Source organism: Lycorma delicatula, chromosome 5 (genome assembly GCF_047948215.1).
Source record: "Lycorma delicatula isolate Av1 chromosome 5, ASM4794821v1, whole genome shotgun sequence".
In the NCBI taxonomy this organism is placed as follows: domain Eukaryota; kingdom Metazoa; phylum Arthropoda; class Insecta; order Hemiptera; family Fulgoridae; genus Lycorma; species Lycorma delicatula.
Window position 1 is genome coordinate 59,922,329 of NC_134459.1, and position 23,080 is coordinate 59,945,408.

Below are 23,080 nucleotides of genomic sequence, written 5' to 3' on the forward strand. Positions count from 1 at the left end.
CATGATTCAATTGTATACATAACACTGGATGTAGGAGAATTTGAGCAAAACAAAATACTAGACGATAAAATATGTTCAACATAACCAAAAACCGTAATTGTTAGAAATTCATAAAGAGAGTGTTTGAAGTACTTAAAGAAAATTTCAAAAAGAAATATGTTTCCACAATAACATTTTATGCATTCAAAATATTGATTAAAAAATCATTTAGTTTATAATTACAAAAATTCTGACAAAAATAATTTTAAAAAAGTTAAAGATCGGTTAATAAATTTTATAAAAAATACAAATTTTATTACAAAGAAATAATTAAAGATTTTTAATTTACTGTAGAAACCTTTTAACCATAATAATATGGGCTCTGATTCATTCCTGAATAAACAGGAATTTTGGAAAACAAGTTGAAAATGAGCTTCATGTTAAAAATTGACATATTGTATAAAGAAATTAAAATTTTCATGGCAAAAATAACTAAATAAAGATAAAGGTACACACTAAATTTGAATAAAATTCATTATAGTAATCATTAAGAAAAGTATTCTTCTGCTTTCTTTATTTTTATTTCTTTTGTAATAGTAGTAGTAGCAATACCAATATTTTACAATTAAAACAGCATGTGCAGATACCCATCCACATACAAGCACGAACATACACACTGTTTAACAATGTTAATTAAAATAATAGAACCCATTATGAAGAAAAATTAAGTGTAACACAATGCCATATAGTAAACATTATTGTATGAAAACTGTTTCTGTAAACATCTGATCTCTATAAAATAAAATGCAATTATTCATCCAATTCTACAGCTAATATAACTTGTCCGTATAAAGATTATAAAAAAACAAATTATTTGTATCAGATCTTTTGTACTTAGTCCATTGTTTAATGAAAGTATTATTTTTCTAATTTATTAAATACTGGAAGTTTATTTTAACTATTTAATCCTTTACGGCAAATCTGGATTACGTAGGGTTTAATGTAATTTTAATTATTTTTTTTTAATATTTAAAAAATTAGTGCAGTATTATTTCCAAAAAAAATTAAAGTAAAGTCATTTTTCTCTGTAAATGAAAAATCAACTGATCTGTGAGATTTATCTCAAGTTACTACCACAGTAATTGAAAAAAAGCTATTCATTTTTCATTTGTATTTAAAACCAACCCCATTGTATGTCAAATATTTGACACATTTGTTGAAAAAATCCAGAATGCACAGAAGCTTCCACTACAGCAACCCTTTCCACGACTGAATTAGGCATTTTAGAAAAACACAACAGCAAAGAATGAAATTATGCAGCACTGAAGCTTGACAGTTCACAACTGATAACAACAGATAAGAGTAGTTAGTTACATACACAACCAATAGTGACACTAATATAATGTGATAATTTTATCTTACACATGATGATACTGCACACTATAATTCCACTATAGACTACAATACAGATACTCACATTTGATTTGATTCATGAAATGTAGTTATACACAACTGTTAACATGTTACTTTTTTCCTGGGTGAAAACCCTTCCACATTATAATCACCTGAACATGATTATTTCTTGGTTTATTGTAGTAAACAAAAATATATCACATTATATATCCCAAAGTAATACAATAACCATCTGCTTTATAGCACTTGTCATGTACAGCTGAAACACACTACAGCAATTCAAATACTTAAATGTAAATGGATGGTCCTAAGAAACCGTAAAATATAAAATAACATTTCATTATCCTCTAAACTGGTTCGCATGTTAGCCCCTAGGTTAAACTTGTGACGTAATGCCACATAACTTATACAATCCAAAACGATGTGATGCACTGTTAGTTGGCAGTCGCAACGAGTACAAAGGGGTGCATCTGTTTGCATTATCAGATACCCATGAGTGAGCCTAGTGTGCCCTATTCATAAATGGCATTTAATAACCTCCTCTCAATGGTTATTTCTACATGAAGAGCTCCACGATGATAAAGTGTTCTTAATTGGATGAAGTTTATTGTTCATAGTAGTATCTCATTCACTTTGCCAGTCATCATGAACTACCCTTTCAGGAAACAGATAAGATCGTTAGAAACAACGTATTTGTTAAAAGTAGGCTGAATACAAGCCTCTTTCACTGCAATACCTGCACGCTCATTGCCTGAAACTCCTTTATGGCTGGGGATCCAGCAGAAGCTCACTGTTGTATTGTGTTTAGTCATTTGCAAAATAGCAGATTGAATCTCACATACAAAAGGGTGTCTGGAGTACACATCACTAATCACCTGTAAGGCATGCATCAAATCTGAGCAACCAGGCGTTGGCAAAATAAGTTGTTTTGAATAGCAGCTTCCAGGGTAACTACATGATCAATAGATGATCTACCCTGGTGGAAACCACACTGTTCTGGGGCAATCTGGGTGTTTCTCTTGAATAACCATCATCTAGTGTGGTAACACTAGATGGTTTAGAAGCAGACATAAAAAAGACCCAGTCCTGGCCTACTGGGTGAATGACCCCCCACTGGGAATGGCATAGCCGGGTCTCTGTAAGTTAGAGCAAAGGCAACCTCTGAGGGTGTGCAATGCATTAGCTGGTCCACCGTCCTAGGTATGGGAGAAAAAAAAAGTAATTCAGCCAAGAAATTCATTTAACACACCTCAACACTCGATGGCAAACAGCCCTTGCATTGCACAAGGTGCAGAGCAATCCAATCATCAGTCTTCAATTGAGATTACATAAACCTCTACGCTGATCTTCTAGTGCACGGCAGCAGTCTTCATCCCACCAAAGAACAGCAGGCTGCCTCGGCCCTCAAGGTGTTAAAGGGATGAATTCAATCTCACTATTGAGAATTTGGTGTGCAAGTTGGTAAGTTCTGGATTACACTACCACTCTTGTAATACTGGCCAAAGGAATCCCTGTACCCGATCCAGTCCACTTTCTGAACCACCCATCAGCATGGATGACTCCAAGGCAAATCACCATTACCAACTGAGATTACAAATGGTCTATGATCGCTCCCAAAGAAGTTTCTGAAAATGCACCAAGTAAGACGTGGGAGCAAGGTTGCTGAACACACTGATTTATCGAGGCATGAAAATGTACCTGATGAAGATGACATAAATGTGTATGATCCATCGTTCAATAAGCAGAGATCTAAGCTCTACTTCAGTCAATCCAAATATACTGCCTCAGGAGAACATGACAATGAGCCCCAAGAATGGTGATGGGCATTGAAATCACCAGTTATTAAGCAGGGTGTAGGAATGTGGGAAAATAGACTGGGCAGATCATTCTCCCTGCTATCAGAATTTGGAGGAAGATATAGGTTGCAGATATTCATTCTGAATGGCGCCAAAATCTTCAAAGAGACTGCAGGGCTGTTTGTATGCATTGGTATTCACATGGTATTCACCTTCTCATCCTCTTCCCTCAACTTGATAGTCGTATAATTCTCAAAAATATCCACGAAAGGACACACCATCCTGGGGACAGAGGTGAGTCTCCTGCAGACACAGTACTAAATCATCTTCTTCCTTAATTAAGATTTCAATATCCTCATAGTGAGAATGGAGACTGCAAACATTTCAGTGAATAATATTTGTACCCATACATATTCCTTTCCTGTTATATACAAAAACTATGTGCAGATTAGTTGCCAAACACTATTCGGTTTTTCTTTTTGCTGCTGATAATTTTTAGGAAGTGCTGTGCTTCTTCAGATACTTCATCTGCTTCCATATTGTCAAAGAGACCTCAAGATGGTGGGGGTGACTTGGAAGCTTGGGAGGCCGGAGATACTGTACCAGGCAATGCTTTTTTTGTAAATTCCTTCACTGGGATCTTAGTAGTTTGCTGCATTGTTGGTGCAATGGAAATTTTATTGGGTGGTGTAGCAACTGAAGTGGTTTTTGATGAACCACTCTCAGCCTTTTCACCAAAAATTTATTTCTTCTAAATGCATTCAACAATGCAATAGCAGAACCAAGGGCTTTTACCTGGTCTGACAAAGCTGGACCAATTTTGTCAGTTCCTTGCACAATGCACACTCATTCTCTTTCAGTACTTTACTGAAGAAAGTTTGTACAAAACTAACACACAGTTGAACAGGATTCCTCATGTTGAGGGATTTTTTTATATTCCCAACAAGCCACAGGAAAGGATACTTTTAGCTCAACACAAATCCTCAATATAGCCTGTTACTCTTTATAAATAAGACATTCTTGAGATCTCGCTAAATGTGAACACTGAGAGTTGGTACATTTTCAACTTCTGTACATGTACTATCATGTCCTGTTTAGCTACAATGCACACAAACTGGCTCCTTGGTGCAACCTATTTTATTGTGCCAGCATCTTGGATTAGGAATGTATAGTCACACACAGACGAAGAGGTAGCCAATTCTTATTTTCTCAGGAACAGTTAGTGCAGAAAAAGTTAGGATAAAAGAGGATGTTAGCACATAAACACCATTCTCCTTCCACATGATCCTCTGCACAGAAGTCACAAATTACAGTGACAGCTCTTCTAATATCTCTAAATTGCATGGTGTTTTTAGATGTATGGCAGATTGCCCTGTCTTATTACAGGTAATAAATAGCATTCATCAGGCTGAAGAAGAGCTACAAATCGCATAATTATATCCTGGTATGCTAAACTGTCAAGGGTTTCATAAAAAAGCAAATCAGGTCCACTATTCATCATTGAGAAATCACTACCCCCCCCCCCTACCTTATGTGAGTGGAGATGTAGGGATTTTGTGTTGACCAATATCTGTTGTTCTGATTACGATGTAACTGCTAAGGTGAAAATACCACCACTAAAAAATTCATTATTCAATATGACCATTCCATTACTTTTCACATGGTTGATAAACACTGGCAGTACCTTAATTTTTTAACAGTGTCTGGGGTTTCAGTTCCAGTATGTAACAAATTTGGTATGCAAGTAGATTTAATCTCTATGTGGTCGTTAGTGCACTCTCAGTTTGGTAATCGTGCAAATATTTACACAAACCTTTCCTTGGAGATTGTTTAAGTAATGCACGTAGTGAGGGATAAAATTATCACACTGTAGTAGCAGCATCAAATAACTCCAGATTAAGCCAGCTCGGTTGGATTTAAAGTTGCTCACAAAATATGTTCAAATACAAGGGCAGTTTGGAAATTAACCTCCGTTTGGCTACAAAAAAAAATTGCATAGGTAAAAATATTTTATTATATACAACTTAAACTATAGCTTTTAACTAATTTTCAATATACTCGCCATTTAAACTCAAGCATTTGTCATAGCATTTCACTAATTTACAAATACTGTCTTCATAAAATTCAGCCACCTGGGTACCTAGCCCAGCCTTTCAAAGTTTGCTGTCATAATCAAAGTGCTGCAACATAAACCATTTGACACAAGTCTACTGTGAAACTTTGAAAAAACTTAGGTAGGCCATTCAGAACAAACGTTGTGGTATGCTGTCATATGGTATTGTTTTTTGCATGATAACGCTTGTCCTCATAGTATTTGAAAAACTCAAAAACTTCTGAATCAATTCCAATGGGACATTTTTGATCATCCCTCTACACCCCAGACTTGGTGTCAAGTGATTTTCAACTTTTCACTCGCGTAAAGAAATGGCTCATGTCGCAGCACTTCGATGATGACAATGAACTTCAACATGCCTTGGAAGGTTGGCTAAGTACCCAAGTGATTGAATTTTATGAAGAAGATATTTGTAAATTAGTGAAACACTAGGACAAATGCTTGAATTTAAATGGCAACTATATTGAAAAATACTTCTTAAAAGATGTAGTTTCAAGTTGTATATAATGAAATATTTTTATTTACGCAGGTGTTTATTTGTAGCCAAACAGAGGTTACTTTCTGTACCACCCTTGTATGATACTATAACATTACTTTCATTAGCTATTAGACTGTAACAAGAGCAGAAGTTAATTTTACTTAAAAAATTGAGATAAAAAAAATCTGTTTTGAAGAAGTATATCTCTACAAAAGCAGTTACAGACAATAAAAAAAGCAACAGGCAGTTTTTGGTCTGATTGGCATTTCTCCTGCCACCACCCCATTTGGTTGCTCTAAAGCATAAGACCGAATGTCTGTGCCATGAATGACTACTGAACCTCGAAACAGTTTAGCGACCAGTGTCCTAAATGGCTCCTAGAGCTTACCTAACAGTGTGAACGGACTAAGCGCGGTGCTATACACCACCAACTTACATGTCCCAACCGCTCACTTGTCATATATTTACTAAAATGGGTAGAAGCATCCCGTCAACTACTAAAAATATATATGGCATCCATAAATTAAAATTTACTTCATCTAGACAGCAATTTGCTGCCACGCCTAGTTCACTGAATGCCAGCAAGTACCTGTCCACCATATTAAAGCGCTTGGAGCCTTAATTGGCTGGTGATCAGCCTTATATTTCTAGGTTAACTTCCCACAGCAGTGCAGTAGGAGTCTTACAATGAGTAGTTTAAGTAAACTACTGATTGTTGTTGAAAAAAGCAATCGCATCAAGGAATTTCCAAATGGTATGACAATGTGGCGAGAGCCACTTGTGAGGGGCCAATTTTCCCCTTGACCTCTAAGTTTCAGAGTGGCCCAGTCTCTGCCCCCCCCTCAAGAGAAGGGCAGTCATACATCACGTGTTCATTTGACTGGACCTCCCCGCAGACGCACAGCTCATCAGTTGCCAGGCGGAACCGAAACAGATATTGGTTCAAATTAACATGGTTGGTGAGCACCCATTGCTCTTAAAAACACTTGAGGCATACCATCCCCCACAGATCCTGTATAAATTTGTACAGGGATCTTTCCCTAGTCTTGGTGTCCCATTCCAGCTGCCATGTTTCCATCACGAGGCTCTGTAGCCTCTTCCACAGGTGGGAGATAGGCAACTGAATGAAATTTAGATCTGGTGCATTGTGATCACTGTTTTATTCCAGTACTGGCCCAGCATGAAAATGCATCCCACATACCTCAGCCTCCCGGCCTCTTCGCAATTTCCACATGGCTGCCTGAACTTTTATCACTAAATAAATTGGAAGAGCCTTTCCCAATATGGTGGTAGCTTGGTAGGAGGTTTTTAAAAAACACCAATGCGTACAATTAAGGCTCTGCGCTGAGCACGTCTTAAATTTTGAACAAGTGCTCTATTCATATCCAACTTATGCGCCCAAACGGGCGTCGTGTAAGAGGTCATGCTTTCAAAGACACCTTGGTATACCATGTACATTTGACGGCCAGACAATTCATAACCCAAGCAATCCTCCTAAGTTTGTGCATCACTGAGACGGCGTCCGTCGCTACTTTCCTAATGTACTTCTCATCAAACAAAATACCTAGGTACTTATGAACTCTCACTCGGCTGATTTATATTAACCTTTAATAAAACTCGGCTTTTATAAAACCTTTATATTAAATTTGGGGGTTTCAACTGTATGATAATTTGTCTGCACCCTTGAAAAGTATAAACTTTGTCTTGGGCACAGAAATCTTTAAATTTTGAATGTCCATCCAGCCCTTCACAGTTGACAAGGCTGCTTACGCTCTATCTTAAAGCTGCAGTCGTGAATTATCACCAACTAAAAGGAGACACTCACTGACGAAAGCCTGGGCCATGACCCCTTCTGTCAATGTCAATCCCAAAAATTAGTCAAATACCAGGTTCCACAGCAAGGAACCAAGAACGGAACCTGGCGGTCTTCTCCTGGTAACAGATTTTTCCACAGCTAAGTGGGCATCTTTAAACAGAGCCGTACAATTAGACAAATAGTCACATACTACGGCCTGCAGGACTACAGGAACATTGCAGTGTTCCAACTAAGAAAACAGAACTCCAACACAAGGAAGGAAATGTTACCTCTACATCTAAAAAAATTACCAAAACATATTTACAGTTGGCACTTTCCACTTGAGCTAGAGCATTTAAGATGAAATCCTCGGTGCCAATCCCTTTTGTGAAGCCATACTGGCCTCGATTTAGAAAACAGTTCACTTCAATGCTTTTCCAGGGCCATTCCACAACCAGCCTTTCAAACAACTTGCTGATTACCAGCAAGAGGCTGATGGGTCGATAACTGCAGACCTCACTAGGATCCTTTCCTGGTTTTAAGAGCAACATCACCAAAGCCACTTTCCAACAAGTCAGGAAGCAGCCTCAGCTAAGGCACCCTGTGAACAGCCTGCCAAGCAGCTCTCTTATGAACAAGCAGTGGATGGTAGAATTTATCCGAGTCAAGTAGGTCAATCCCTGGTGCCTTTTTTAGTGTCATTCGAGAAACCACTTAGTTTATATCTATGGGATCCACAGCCTGAATACCAGGGAAGGGCATAGTCCTCACCCTAACGCCAACCACTGCTTCACCCTCTGAAGCATCTGGAAACAGAGTATCCAGGAATGCCTGGTAAGTCACCATAGATGTTAAAGTGTGGTCACGACCATCAAAACTGCATTGAACACTGGACAGCATGTGCAATCAGAGGCAGTTACTAAATTTTATCAAAATAATTATATTTTGCTAAAAGGGCGCAACCTGCTAAATTATAGGAGTAATCTACTAGGTAGGATTATAACATCTTTCTGCGAAACTGAAGTTAAGTACTTTTGGCAGTCAAATCTACGAGGCTAACTTCCAAGATTCTCTGGATTAGTAAGTTAACTGTTTTTTTGTGTCTTAAGAATTTCTATGGTTGACAGTGATGCTGTATCACTCTCCTTTATGATTTTGTATCGCCCAACAGTCCCAAGAATTTATACTTAAAGTATGATGCTGCCTTAATGGAAACCACAAACAGTGAAATTTCAAATGAAACTAGTTTTTTACATATTTGAAAGTTTTAAACATAAAATGGTCTTCATAATAAACATGAGCTTATCCTTCAAAAACAACTTAATACAGAGACTATAAAACTACAGAAACTTAAAAACAACACTAATAAATACAGAGAAATATTAATACGTATGAAAATATTATTTTAACTCCTATGTACTGCTATCTATGAATAGTTTGTATCATAGAATTTGCCAATCATTAATTGCACACAATTATTCTAAAGATTAGATCCTTTTTGAAACACCATCATTCATACTTATTAACAGAGTTATGTTACTTGCAGCACATTCAATCAATTTGCAAAGTACAAATTTGCAGCTCTTCCACAAATGTTAAATGGCCTATTATTTATTATAAAACCTATGTTGGCTGTCTATTATACTGAATTCAACATAATGAATTAACTAACTGTTAATGGCTACATACACATACTTTTTAACATCTTTATAAAAAATCGGAATGTTTGGTAGTACAAATGTTCATCTGAAGCTCAAGAACTTCTCAGCCACGCTGAATGATTACTTCTTTTACTAATGTATTCGTAAATTTAAGGAAGGTTTTAGGAATAAATTTAGCCATTATTAAAGTAAAGCATAAACAGGCATAAATTTCATATTTACAGCATTTTTTTGTATATTAATGCAGAACTAGTACTAATGTAGTAAATAAATCACACTCTGTAATGAGATTTATTGGGCTTAAATTAAAAGCTACAAGATTACTCTGAGTAAATTTAGAAAATAGTGAATTTTATTTTGGTATTGGTTTTGGATTATAGATACACTTCATCAATATGTTTAAGTAAACAGTTCTTCAGATATCAGCCATTTAATTGGAAATGTTACTGTTACATATTTTCCATTTGAAGGCAAAAAGTGCAATTTTTTAACAGTGTACTGTATAACTAATTTGTCTGTTTGGGCATGTATTCACTCAGAATGCAAGTCATTGAAAAATAAACACTTTTCTGGAGTAAAACAAAGTTTAAAATAATTTTCAATTCCATCTCCTAGCAAAACATATTTATGGTTTACTATAATTGAGAAGCTTTCAGAACAACTCTTAACAACTGGTAACAAATGAGTTAGTAATCAGTAAATTTCAAAAATTACACAATTAGCATGGATAATTTTGTAAACACTCTCACAATAACACAATACCCCTATGAATGTGTCTGCTGGTAGTAAATAATCAAATACAGTTTGAATCATTGTAGTTCTCTAAAGTTTTGTAACACCTTTGACCCTTTCCTTGATCCATAGTAGCCTGAATTGGGCAATAGATAAAAAAAATCTACATTATGTTCTTTCCCTCCACCACTGCTCACTAATCCTTTCTACTTTTACATTCTATTCAAAATATTCCGAAACTTAATCTATATTTTTTCTCTGATCTTTCTCATAGTCTTCTTTAATGTTATTTCTTCTGTGTCTTCTCATTTTCATAAGAATAGAATGTTTAATCATTAAATACACATCATAACACAAAATTATAAGGTTAGAATTAGATTTTATACAGAAAACTAACATACAACACATAAACAAGGTTCCCACCGAATTTTAAGATTTATTTTTCCTGGCATTTACTGACCAATTTATAAAAATTTCCTGACTCTCATAATATTATGCTAATGTCATTTACTCCACAAAATATATATATTTTATTTTTTTGCGGCTTTCAACTTCCCTATAGATGCCCAACACGCCTTTTTTTTATTATCTATCATAACATTCATTTTTAAAGTTTATTTTTTAATGATTTTTTTACAATATACATTTAAAATTAGACTACTTTTTGTGATAGATTGTTTCAGTAAATTACACTGCAAAGTACAAAAAAAGCAACAATATTTAAAAAGTTTTTTGCATAAAAATGAACATCTTGGTAACTAAAGGTAACACAGATAAGAGATAAAAACTATCTAAAGCAATTTTTAATAATAATTGGCTCGCACCTAAGATTGCTAAAAATGTTTCACAAAAACTAGCCTACATTATTTTGCAAAGTAAACAAAACAATATTTAATAACTTGGGTTGCATAAAAATGCTAAGAAACACATTCAATTTAACAAAGAATATATATATAATCAAAAATTAAAGATAACTAAAAGTACAAAAGGTAAGAAAACTAGAATGCGTTATTTTGTGCAGAAAATAAACATTATTAACAACTACTTGAAAAATATTTTGTTATTATTGTAATGTAATTGCAGAATCAGATCAAAGTATGCAGCAAGGCCATGAGTAATGACATAAGAGCATTTAGTAGCTCAAAGTTGGAATTTTGATGCTATACAACTATCAGGAAACATAACTTTGAAAGTTGTACCAATATCTTCACATGAAATTAAGGATAACATATTTTGTACAACATTGAGAACCCACATAATCTCCGCCTTAGAAACATCACCTTTATAACAAAAAGAAGTAATTGTGTTGTCATTTTGCATAAATGAAGTCAAGGATTCAAATGTATAATTTACTGCTGAAATGCTATTACTCTGACCAGAAGATCCATCCAAGCAAAGAACACAGATATATCACAACTACCAATCTCACAACTGTTGTGAGAACTTATTCTGCTGAGTTGAAGTACCACTGGGAAATAATGCGGTTTACAGAGAAGGCTGAGATTCCTTATCTTAATTATTTCATTATGCTGCTTTCCTTTACTGTGCAAAGTCACTAGTTTTCGGCCCATATTACCTTCCAAAATGTTTTTTACACACATCACAAAAAGCATGATAAACATCTCTACCTCTTTTCAACAAACTGAATTCTGGGTGTAAGTTTATATCTAACCACTGATCATTAAACACAGTCTTTTTAGATGCCATTTAAAAGCAACTGATTACCTAAAATACAAAAAAATTCATGATGGTTTGAAAGAAACTTCAAGAAAACAGTTAACAACCTTTAAATTTTTTAATGATACCTTTTTGTTAAAATTTCACCGGTGAAAAAATTAACTGCAATTTAGAATATTCCTCCTTTAATATAAAAAAGTAATTAGGGAATCTAAGTAAGAACAGGGCACGTTAATGGCTGCTTGATACACGTAGTTGCAATGTGCCAGGTGATAGGGTTGCCACTTCCCAATGCCATAAAAGTACAGAGTGATTACAGATGAAATATACACTTTTGATAGCTTATTAAAAATTAATTTTTTAAGAGTCAAGATGATTGCCTAAATGAATATACAGAACCTTTAAGTATTTATTTATAACTGTTCAATGTACGCACCGTTTGTAACACAACAGATATTAACATGGAAGTCAAATTTGTCCCAAACACATGCAAGCATATGCTGGTCAATGGTAGTAACAGCATTTGTGATGTGTTATTTTAAGTCGTTGATATCAACAGGAAGGGGCGGTAAAAAAACTTCGTCTTTTACATAACCCCATAAAAAGTAGTTGCAAGGCGTTAAGTCTGGACTACATGGTGGCCAACGCTTAAACACTATGTTTTTCTCACTTGCACGGCCAATCCATTGTCTGAAAAGGCATTCATCCAGATAATCTCTGAGCTGTAAGTACCAGTGAGGCAGAACTCCATCTTTTACAAAAGTGAAGTCACAATCTTCCTCAAGACGAGGCATTAGTCATTCACTTAATATGTCCAGTTAAATTACTCCGGTTACTGCCACTTCATGAAAAAAGAACAGTTCATACACCTTTTCACGAGATACAGCGCAAAACACATTCACTTTAGGAGAAACACATATATGTTGTAAACTTTCTCTTGGGTTTTCTGTACCCCATATTCTTACATTATGACTATTAACTTTTCCACTAGTGTGAAACATACATTCATAACCAAAAATTAGGTGATGAAAACTGCCATTGTCATTTTAAACACGTTCCTGCAACTCCATACATAAATGTTTACGTAAGATTTTATCGTCAATATTTAAACTTTGTACTAACTGTAATTTATAAATCGTCATTTTCAAACATTTCCACAGACTTTTTCATTCAGCCAGTTGAGGAATTTGTAATTCTAAACTGACTGATCTAGTCGATTTGCCTGGGCTATGTTGATACCCATCACAAACATGATCAATCGATTTGTTCTTCTGAAACAGGAGGTCTTCCAGCACTTTTCTTTTTACACAGACCCTGGGTTTTGAAACTGTTTATTCCAGTCATACATTGATTTTCTTGTTGCTGGTGATTTACCATATTTTGTTCTGAAACGTCGCTGCATGACAGTAACAAGAGTTTGTTTTGGCTAATACGAGCACACAAAAAGCTTTCTCTACTGCAGCTTTCTCTACTCTTTCTCATCTTACCATACTGATAACAACATGACACATCAATCAGAACAGATATACCAACAAAGACTTCAAAAAATTCTCTGTAAAACCATATCATTTACTGTATTCACACCCACCAGTTTAATTTTTTATAAGCTATCAAAAGTGTATATTTAATTTTTAATCATCTTTATGTCAAATATATTTTGGCATTACTTAAAAAATACTTTATTAACAAAATAATCTTAATTTGGTAACAAAAGGGGAAATATCTAAATATTTTTTATAATTTTTCCAAACTTTTCCTGACTAAGTTTATATTTCTTGACATTTTCTGGTTTTACTGACTTTTCCTGCCTCTGGAAACCGTAGTAAAGAATGCAACAATTAAGGTATGATATTCTCTCTTGCATGACTAAGCAGACCTGTGAAAATAATCTACAATGATAAATAAATATAAGCAAACATGTAAGTGTACTCAAGTCAAATTTCATTAGCATAAAGAAAGATAGCAACGTTACTAGCTGGTTTGTAAGGCAATACATCATTTCCATTTGTCTAGGAGTCCATGAATCAGAACTACACTTTCTAATGTCAAGCTGCTCTAAAATAATCTGAGGTATAGATGAGGAAACTCACTGGGGATATATTTCAGAAAAAAATTTCAGGGGACAAGTATTAAAGAAAAGAAAATTTTGTCACAGTTCTCATAGAAAATTCTTTTTTTAATTTTCTCAGAGACAATAGATAAAAACTAATTCCCACAAAAATACTTGGGTAACTCATCTTTGTATGTTTAACATAGATTAAAATCATTTTCACAAAGTTATAAAAGTCAGTTTCATGAATTTAAAAAAATTAATAAAAAATGTATGATTTTAAACATTTTTGGTTTTAATTTCTGTTTTGATTTTAATGTGGTAAAGGATCTTTTAAGAATTTTAAATTTTATGTATAGGCTTTTAAATGTGTAATTTAGTACGAATGATTTGAAAAATTATATAGAGCAACTGATGATGCGAGGGACTCACGAAAGCGCTCTTACTTGAATTATGGAATAAGGTAAATGTCATCCTATTTTATTTTATTATTCTGTACTTGGGTTGATCGGATTAATGTAATTTGTATAGTGCAGAGGAATATGATTCTCTTGAAAGGATCAATTTTAGAAAATTAATATATATATATATTGTCTCACCGAATGGCTTCAACGGCACATGGCACATACTAACCTTATGGTGGCCCTGAAAAGGGCCGTTTTTTGTCGTCAATTGGCTTCGACAGCTTGTTGTAATTGCTAACCTTATGGTAGCCCTGACAAGGACTGTTTTTTTCGAATGGATTTGACAGTTCATATTTCATAACCTTGTGATAGCCATGAAAAGGGCCGTTTTTTTAAGTTAGTTCTGAGAACAGCTGTTGGGTCTAGAAGATGGTCTCTGGCGAAGTCAGAGAGTTGTGGCTCATCCATTGAAGTCCGACTAGGCTTTTCCTCAGCAGCAGTTGGGTCCCCACTACAACATGGCAGTGGTGGCTCTCAGAGCCCCTCAGTGTCAGGTCGGCATCGGTCATCCTTCACCAGTGCGGCCGAGGCGATTCTACTTGAGCGATTCCACACTGGGCCAACTCCTGCTGCTGAGTCCACTAGTCAAGGCAATTGAAGCCCAACGAGCTGGAGCTGGAGCAGGAAGGTAGCGTCCACATCCAGCAATTCCCCCAGCAGGCCGGCCAGACCTGCTGCTCTGGCAGGCATGTTGGCATCTGCTGGGAGGTCCCACATTGAGTCAACCAGGAAACTTCTGTCTTCTTCCATCTTCTTCTTCTTGGTCTTCTCCAGGTAGTGGTCGAAGATGAATTGCATTCACTCTCATGGTGAATAGTCTTTTATTGGAGCCTGAGTGGTGGGGCTGCAGCACCGCTATGGTGGGAGAACTGCACGGTCATCTGCACGGCGTTAGTGATGCTTATATCAGCGTGTCCATATACTGAGCGCCAGTTCACATCTGAGTTGCTATACTGTGTTCGGCCGCTGATATTAAATTAGGCATATATGTGGTAACAATAAATATATATATATATAATATGAAAATCAACAAAACAAAAGTGATACAAAATTAACACACCCAATTTTACAAAAATATATTAAAATGGACATAATACAGAAAAAGGTAAACTGCTGAACCACATGATAAATTGATTTCTTAACCACTTTAATGTGAGTGCCAGTAGTGTAATCCATAAAGCCAGTAGGGTGTAATCTTAACTATTGAGGAAGGAAACCCAATATAGTTTAAAAAATCTTCTATGATATATTTCCAAATATTTAGAAAGTAATTTGCATTTGTAATTTATTTTTAAAACAAATTAAGTCAAATTTCATTTTCCTGGCCAACAATCTTTACTATGATTTCAACAATATAATTTTTTTAATAAACAGCACATTTTTTCAAGTGTCTTTCTTTCAAAGTATGCAACACCTCTGTTTTCATCTCCTATTAATACCTTCTCTACCTCATACAACACTCATTAATGCTAGATATTCACACAGTTATTCCAAACTCCAATGTGCGATATAGCAATGGTATATGCTGAGTAGTATTTATGACATATTTTCCTGTCTTCAATTTCTTATAACAAATAATTATGTTCTAATTACAAAGCTGTGCAATAACTTAAAACTAATTACCACTATCGTTTTAACTGTTAATAAGATAATAATAATAATAATAATAACTGTTATTACCATATTTAACTGGATAAAACCAAATTTAATTTTCATATCTAGACCAACTTTCTTCCACACGAATGTACTATTATCATCTATTTTATAGATGAAGTTTTCATACCCTCCACTAGTAGTCAATGCACTTTTACATTCCTCAATGTATTGATTGGCTTCAATGCCCAACTGATTACTCATATCAGTAATGCATTCTTTACTCATCTGAAAAAAAAAAACAGTGGTTCATTTCAATCACCCCAGGCAATTTTCTTGTAAACTAAGCACAATAGAAAAAAATTACCTAAACAAAACTTACTCAGATTGGAGGGGAACAACATCAATGGTGATCCAAACTCACGATGATCTTGGATTTGACCTATTTCAAAGTTAACACAATTTCTTCAAATGGAATGACCTATTTTTTACTCAACCAATGAAAAGAGCAGAAAATTTTACATTGGAATATGTGGTCAAACACATGACCTTGGAACGTTTTTGAAGGTCATACAGCGAACCATTAGAGATAGTGTTATACAGATGCTGGATTCATTTTGCAGATATTTACACTCACTGGTTTCTAAGTTGTGAGAAGAAGATCTGGTACTGTCTTGAATCAGCAAATTGCGAACATTATCTCTCGTGGTTAGTCATATGACCTTCAAAAAAAAGTTCCAAGGTCATTTGTGTAAACACATATTCCAATGTAAAATTTTCTACTTTTTTCATTGATTGGGTCAAAAATTGGTTATGACATTTGAAAAAAATTACATTAACCTTGAAATAATATCAAGTTCAAGATTACTATGAGGTGTCTCTCTCCAATCTGAGTAACTTTTGTTTATTCTTTTGTCATTGTTTTGTATTGTGTGCAGTTTGTGAGAAAATCACCTGGGGCGATTAAAATGAAACACCTGCATACAGTCAAAAAATTAAGAATGCTTTCTTCTTTGAGTAAATGTCATTGATTTATCCGTCTTATCCTACCTTCCATATTCAATAGAAACTTATTTAACCTAGAAGAAATTTCTATACACTTTTATCTTTAAACTCAAGCCCTGAAGTATACTTTTAGAGGAACCCAAAGATTAGACTGATAACAATGAAACATGTTCAAATGCACATTAGTACATAGTGAACACCAGCAAACATAAAATTTGTAATATTTGGGATGTCTTCCAAATGTCTAATGATACATACAGGACTTACTAGCTAATCCACTGCCTAAGCTGTTTTATTTTCAAGCTTTTTTTGTCACGTAGTTCCAAGAATCATATCAGATATTCTGTAGTTATATGAACATGTTTACACAAACTGTTCACTTTTAGTTACTGTAAGAAAGGAAAAAAGATTAAACAGAACTGGTTTGCTTTATACAGTAAGCAACATTAATCAACTTTGTAAATCTTTATTTCAGAAATAAGAGAGTTAGCTTTATCTGACTGTCACAATTTGGCTTTCAGTAAACCCCCATGTAGGAAAGTACTTAATTTTTTTGGCTTTGGACTTAAGACTCTTAATGCAATCACCATCCCACTGAACCCAATAAATCGCCAGTTCCGCAAGCATGGAGCTGACACAATCTCATGATACTTTTACAGGTATCAATATGATCCATTCAGAGTAAATGGGAGCCTGGGTCAATCCATAAATAGTGTATCAAGGTAGTGAGTTGTAACTCATCAAAATGTCAAACACATCCTTCTAACAACATATATGGTGTATTAATTGCATAATAATTAACACAATTGAAACATTTAATCAGCGTGAAAAAAGAAAACAAACTTCATTAAATAACACATAATTTAAAATTAACAGATTAATTTTAAACTATACATACAACACCTATACTATATATACAAACTATACTTACAATACCAGAAAATGTTTTCATTCCATCAAATATAGTTACACACAAACTGTCATCACGCCACTTGGTTTTGATTGTCAATAAACGACCAGTGTTATCAGCTGGAAGTTGGCAAACAATCTCAGAATCGTTAATATCAGGTGACATCTTAAACAGAGAACTAACTCAAACTACTGAATACAGTACTAAATAATAAGTGTAAGGAACATATGCACTAATGTAATGCAATATAACTTGTGTAATAATACACAAGTATAATCAGAAACAATCATTCACTCCGCAAAAATCGTATAGGTTAGTCATTCAATTACTTAAGTCATACCAACCTTGGAATATAATTTTACACGGAACTCTTACTAAAGTACTTACAAAATTTGTTCGCAAATAAGTACCAAATAAGATAAATAAGTTTTACAAATTTAAATTGATATTATATAACATTTACACCAAGCTGTGTTTGTTAAAATAAATAATGATATGTTACTTTATATTTTTACTCTATTGCTTCTTTACCTACAATTTTTAACCAGTTTGACTTGTTTCTGAGGAAATAAAATAAGATTAACAGTTTAAAGAGTGTAAAAAATATTTAAATGGAAGTTTCAACAAAAATGTAGTTCCTAAATCAACTTATGAACCTCGTTGCTCCTTACTGATGCTTCGTTAACAATCTACCTGATATATTGAAAATTGTAGCTGTCAAAGTTTGAGGTTGTGTGCGTTCACAGGTGTTGAGTGATAAAATAAAACTGTCAAAATGATGCAACAGTACATGAAAGAATTAGAACAGGTAGTTTATGAAATGCATTCATTAAGCAGTATGCGATTGCTTCCGTACTGTAGTAAATATGAATATTTGCTTAATATTGTATGTATTTCTAAATTTGTAGTCATTTAGAATGAGAAAGAAGTAATATTAAGTATGGTTGATTATGTTACATTTTTTCATCAGTGCCAACCTGCGATTCTAAAGCTGTTAAGAAGTTCAGTATTTGCTGGCTATTTTTAAGATTTTTACTTGTTCATTTGATTTAACTATTTTAGCAGAATTGAATCAACAAGAATGTATTTATTTATTTTTTCAGATTCATTATCGCAGTTTGCTATGGTTAGCCCAAACATTTGTGTAACATTTAAAGTTTGTTGTCTTGCATTTTAGTTACTCATTACATATATTCAAGTTTTTCTAATTAATCATGTAAGTTCAGTTATATGTAATCTTTTGCATGGAGTTTATGAAATGGAGATTTTTGTAACGTATGAATAATGACATGCCTTACTGGGATTCAAATCCAGGACCTTGCAGAAAGACTGAGAGATTACTACTCTACAAATATGTACATTTGGTCAGTCTTCATTGATGTCATATTGTCTCGGAGTAAATAAAAATTAATTAAAACTAATTAAAGCAAAATAGTAGTAGAAAACATCACTGCCAATCGTACAAAAATTGGGATGGCAAAACTGACATCTCCCACTAGAGTCTGTTATTCTCATAGCCTTTTTTTTTTACTAAACCTTGTTACCAGCAAAATGTTCCCACTACTGTAGTTCATAATTAAAGTGGCTGTGAAATAATGCATAGTTGACAGCAAGAAGGTATGGTTCATTTACCACATGTTCAGCTTCCTTAGGAAGAAAATAACTCTCAACACCTGATTATAAACGTAGAAGTCATATTAATTCCATGTAAGCTTCCTGCCTAATGAAGTCCAGAAGTTTTAACAGCCTGGAGATTCCTAAAGAATTCAAAGTAACTCAGACTGCACACTGTGTTCTGGATTTTCTTCTCTTCATTCATCTTCACCTAGTTCCTTTGAAACTTCTCTTTGGCATCACTGAACATAAGTAGTATATAAACAGTATCAGCAATCCTAACTAAAGAGATCAGTACTGTATCTTACTCAAAGGCAGTATACAACTTACACTATTCAAAATAAATAAAGAATAGTATTCCATTACTTGAAAATTTGAATTACTTTTAAGTAATATACCAAAAAAATATGCTTTTATGTTAGTTTTAAATATAATTGTTTTTTTCAAACTTAGATTTAAGAGGAATATATTTATTTTGTTTGAGATACATTCATCCTAATAATATTTATATATGAATGACAATTTTCGCCCATGGTCCTAAATTATATTGTTTTGAGGGCAAGACTAGTTATTTATTAAAATCAAACTATGGCTAAGAGAAAGAATTAACAACAATAAAGGTCGATAATTGGTAAAAGAATTTTATTACTTTACTTTCTAAATAGCAAGTGTATTACTCGCTTCTGAGCTGCAGGTGTGCTGCTCAGGACTTTGTTTTACACATTTTTATTTACTACATTATTTAAATAGTTCATTTTTGGTTGTATTAATCATATTAATAGTTTTGGTGTTCCATTCCAGAGATTCAGTAAAAGATTGTAAAATATGTTATATTTTTATAAAAAAATCATTATCAATATTGAAATAAGCAGAGTTGGTATTTCTCCGAACTGGTACAAATTTGATGATATTCATATTCTTCCTAATCCCTGGCTTTAAATTTTTTTTAATCTGTTTACTGTATTTATTACAATATTTCAATTGATATTTTCTTATTATTTTTGAATTGCCAAAAACTTTATCTTGTTTAATTCGATTAATAAAAACTAGTAAGAGAACACAGGTTCAATTAGATGGTGGTCATGTACTACCACCTTACACTTGTTAAAATACTAAATATTATTTATAGTAAAATTGATAAGAACAAGTAATTGCAAAATAATTTTTTATTATAATAGTTACTTGTACAGGATTTACAGAATAGTTTCTAAAGCTGTATATTTTTATTTTTTCTTCTAGATTTTTGTAATATGAAGTAAATCATGGAACAATTTATTTGGAGGATTTGCAGTGCTTTGTTTGAAGTTTCAAAAACCTCTTTCTACTAGTATTATGTAAATTTTGGGCACACTTTCGCAGTACTTTTGTTTTCTTTAAGTTCATCTTAAATAATTAAACAAGAAAAAAAGTTTTTAGATTGAAAACACCCCTTTATAAACATTTTATTTTAAATTATGAAATATATTTCAATCGTGGTTAAGATAAGTTTTTGTTGCACGTTTTATGAAAATTTTTACTGCAATGTGATAAGAAAAAAAATTAACTGATAGATGGTAGAAATGTATGTACATATGGATTTTTTTGCATCAGTTTTTTTTAACTTTTTAACATTAAGATGTGAAAAGATCATATGGTGAAGCATATGTACATTAGTTTTATGCTAATTATGAGGCCCATCAAATTTTCATAATTGAAGAGACAATTACAGTTATGAAAAGGTGAGCCTAAATCTCTTGAGTTTCCACATGCCTTTGAAAAGTAATGATTTTTACTTCCTTGTATGAAGTAAAGGAAGTATTGTGATCGCAAAAAAATTTCGGTTTTCAGATTTGAATAGAAATATCCATTTTGACCATCCCTGAATCCATTTTGTCTAGTTTTGGCATGACATCTGTATGTACATATGTATGTATGTACATATCTCACTTAATTCAAAAACAATTAGCCGTAGGATGTTGAAATTTTGGATTTAGAATGTTGTAAAATCTAGTTGTGTACCTTTCCATTTGATTGCAATCAACTGAACCAAAAGTGTCCAAAAAAAGCCCAAAATCCCAAAAATTTAGATTTTGGACTTTTTCTTACTGCAGTAATAAGCCCTCATTGAGAGCTTTTCAACGATGTATAAGTGGTACTTACTTTTATTGGTTCCAAAGTTACAGCAAAATAAAATTTTAATTAATAAAATATTTGGATCTTACAAGGGAAGGCACATTGGTTCAAATCAGACTTCATCTCCCTCTTTTTCTTAACTTTTTTTTAAAATTTAAATATATTGATTTATTAAATATTTTATTAACCTGTGATTGAAAAAAAATTTACAATAACTAATAATTCAATAATACCAATAAAAAAAAATGTAAAAAAAATCAGAGGTTATTAGTGAAATAAAATATTATGTACTTTTAAAAATGTTTATGCGTAATTTAATAGGCATTATAAATATGTATATGTAATAGATTTGGTGAAACGTCTGATTATTTAATATTAATTGAAAATTATAATTTAGAATTATATTATTTTTGGATTTTCTACTTTAATTTCTGTTTAATTCTATCTACATTAAAGGTAACTGCAGAGTGACTGAAAAATAGCCCTCACAAGAGCAACATATACACTGAGGTATACATGCCCAATCTTTAATAAATTGAAAAAAATTCTTATTTTTTAGTTCATTACTCCTCTGATATTATCGGACAATATTCTCCCTAAGTTGGAGTTAATCATCATTTCATTTATTTGTTTTTTGTTGCCAATCATTTAATCGCTCTTTAGTTTTATATAATTCTGATCTTAATTTGTGTACACGTTCTCTAGTTTCAGAAATTGTATAACTGTCCAATTTATTAAAGAATTAGAGGATTGTACCTCACTTTCAAATGAAATAAATTTAAATGAAGTGCAGCAAAAAATATAAATATGTAATTTAATAGGCATACAAGGAAGTCATGTGGTGTCCATTCAGATTTTTTTATTGAGGTTTTGGGTGAAGGTGCTTTGGGGATTTAAATTAGATGACGCTACTGAGTTTTATACTAGACCTCACAAGCAGACCTTTTATAAGTTGTTATAATTTGACTCCATTTAAATTTTTAAGTGATGAGGTAGGAGAAGTAGAGAGCGTGATGAGAAGTTACTCTTTATCACACTGTGTTATTTACTTTTTCTTTAAAGTAGAGTACTCATTTTACAATGTCATGAAATTTGAGTTTTTGTCATCGGGAAGGCTAGAGCTTGGAAAAGCATAATGGTTTGATTTCTGCTATGCCATTATATATTTATTTTATTTGTCTCTAAAGGTAGAATACATTTTAAAGAAAAGTAAGGTTCAAATATTACAATATTTATTTTTCTGTTATTAATGTGTCGGGGGAATATAGAATACTGGGGAAGTGCTGCAGGGGAGTTAGACTACAACAATAATAATATTTTTAGATATTATAACAGTATAAAAATTAAATTTTGAAACATCTCATTCAATTTTTATTGCATGAAAATTGTGCTGTCTATTACAAAAAATAGTGATAACTATTTTTAAATATTTTGCCATTAAATTTTTTAAATTCTTTAAATGTTAATAAAACCATTTTCTTTACTAATTAATAACACTTTTAATTATTAAAATAAATTATTATTATTTCAAAAAGACTAAATTGATTTTATTGTTGTATGTATTAATTATTGTTTATTATTATAGTTGTTTATGATGATAATTACAATAATTTTATTATACAGTGTGTTGATGTTTGACCTATTTTTATTACTATCACCAGAATTTAAAATAAAGTTGAAAATATTAA

At 33.0% G+C, this 23,080-nt stretch overlaps 2 protein-coding genes across 6 annotated transcripts in view; one reads left to right on the forward strand and one right to left on the reverse strand.

Annotated features, from left to right (window-relative positions):
* Positions 1-17,994, reverse strand: part of LOC142324997 (uncharacterized) — a 37,945-nt gene extending 19,951 nt beyond the window's left edge. For 2 of the 3 annotated variants that reach the window (XM_075366225.1, XM_075366224.1), the window contains exons 1-2: positions 17,688-17,994; positions 15,839-16,039 (exon numbers count right to left, since the gene is read on the reverse strand). In XM_075366225.1, coding sequence (XP_075222340.1) covers positions 15,839-16,039; positions 17,688-17,831 — 345 coding nt within the window. In that variant the 5' untranslated portion in view covers positions 17,832-17,994. The remainder of the gene's footprint in view (positions 1-15,838; positions 16,040-17,687) is intronic. The other variant, XM_075366226.1, reaches the window with a different exon arrangement.
* A 336-nt stretch (positions 17,995-18,330) lies between these two features.
* Sec10 (Exocyst complex component Sec10) overlaps positions 18,331-23,080 on the forward strand; it is a 57,519-nt gene continuing 52,769 nt past the window's right edge. For 2 of the 3 annotated variants that reach the window (XM_075366230.1, XM_075366231.1), the window contains exon 1: positions 18,331-18,474. In XM_075366230.1, the coding sequence (XP_075222345.1) occupies positions 18,442-18,474 (33 nt within the window). In that variant the 5' untranslated portion in view covers positions 18,331-18,441. Of the gene's footprint in view, positions 18,475-21,848; positions 21,903-23,080 lie in introns of all 3 variants that reach the window. The other variant, XM_075366232.1, reaches the window with a different exon arrangement.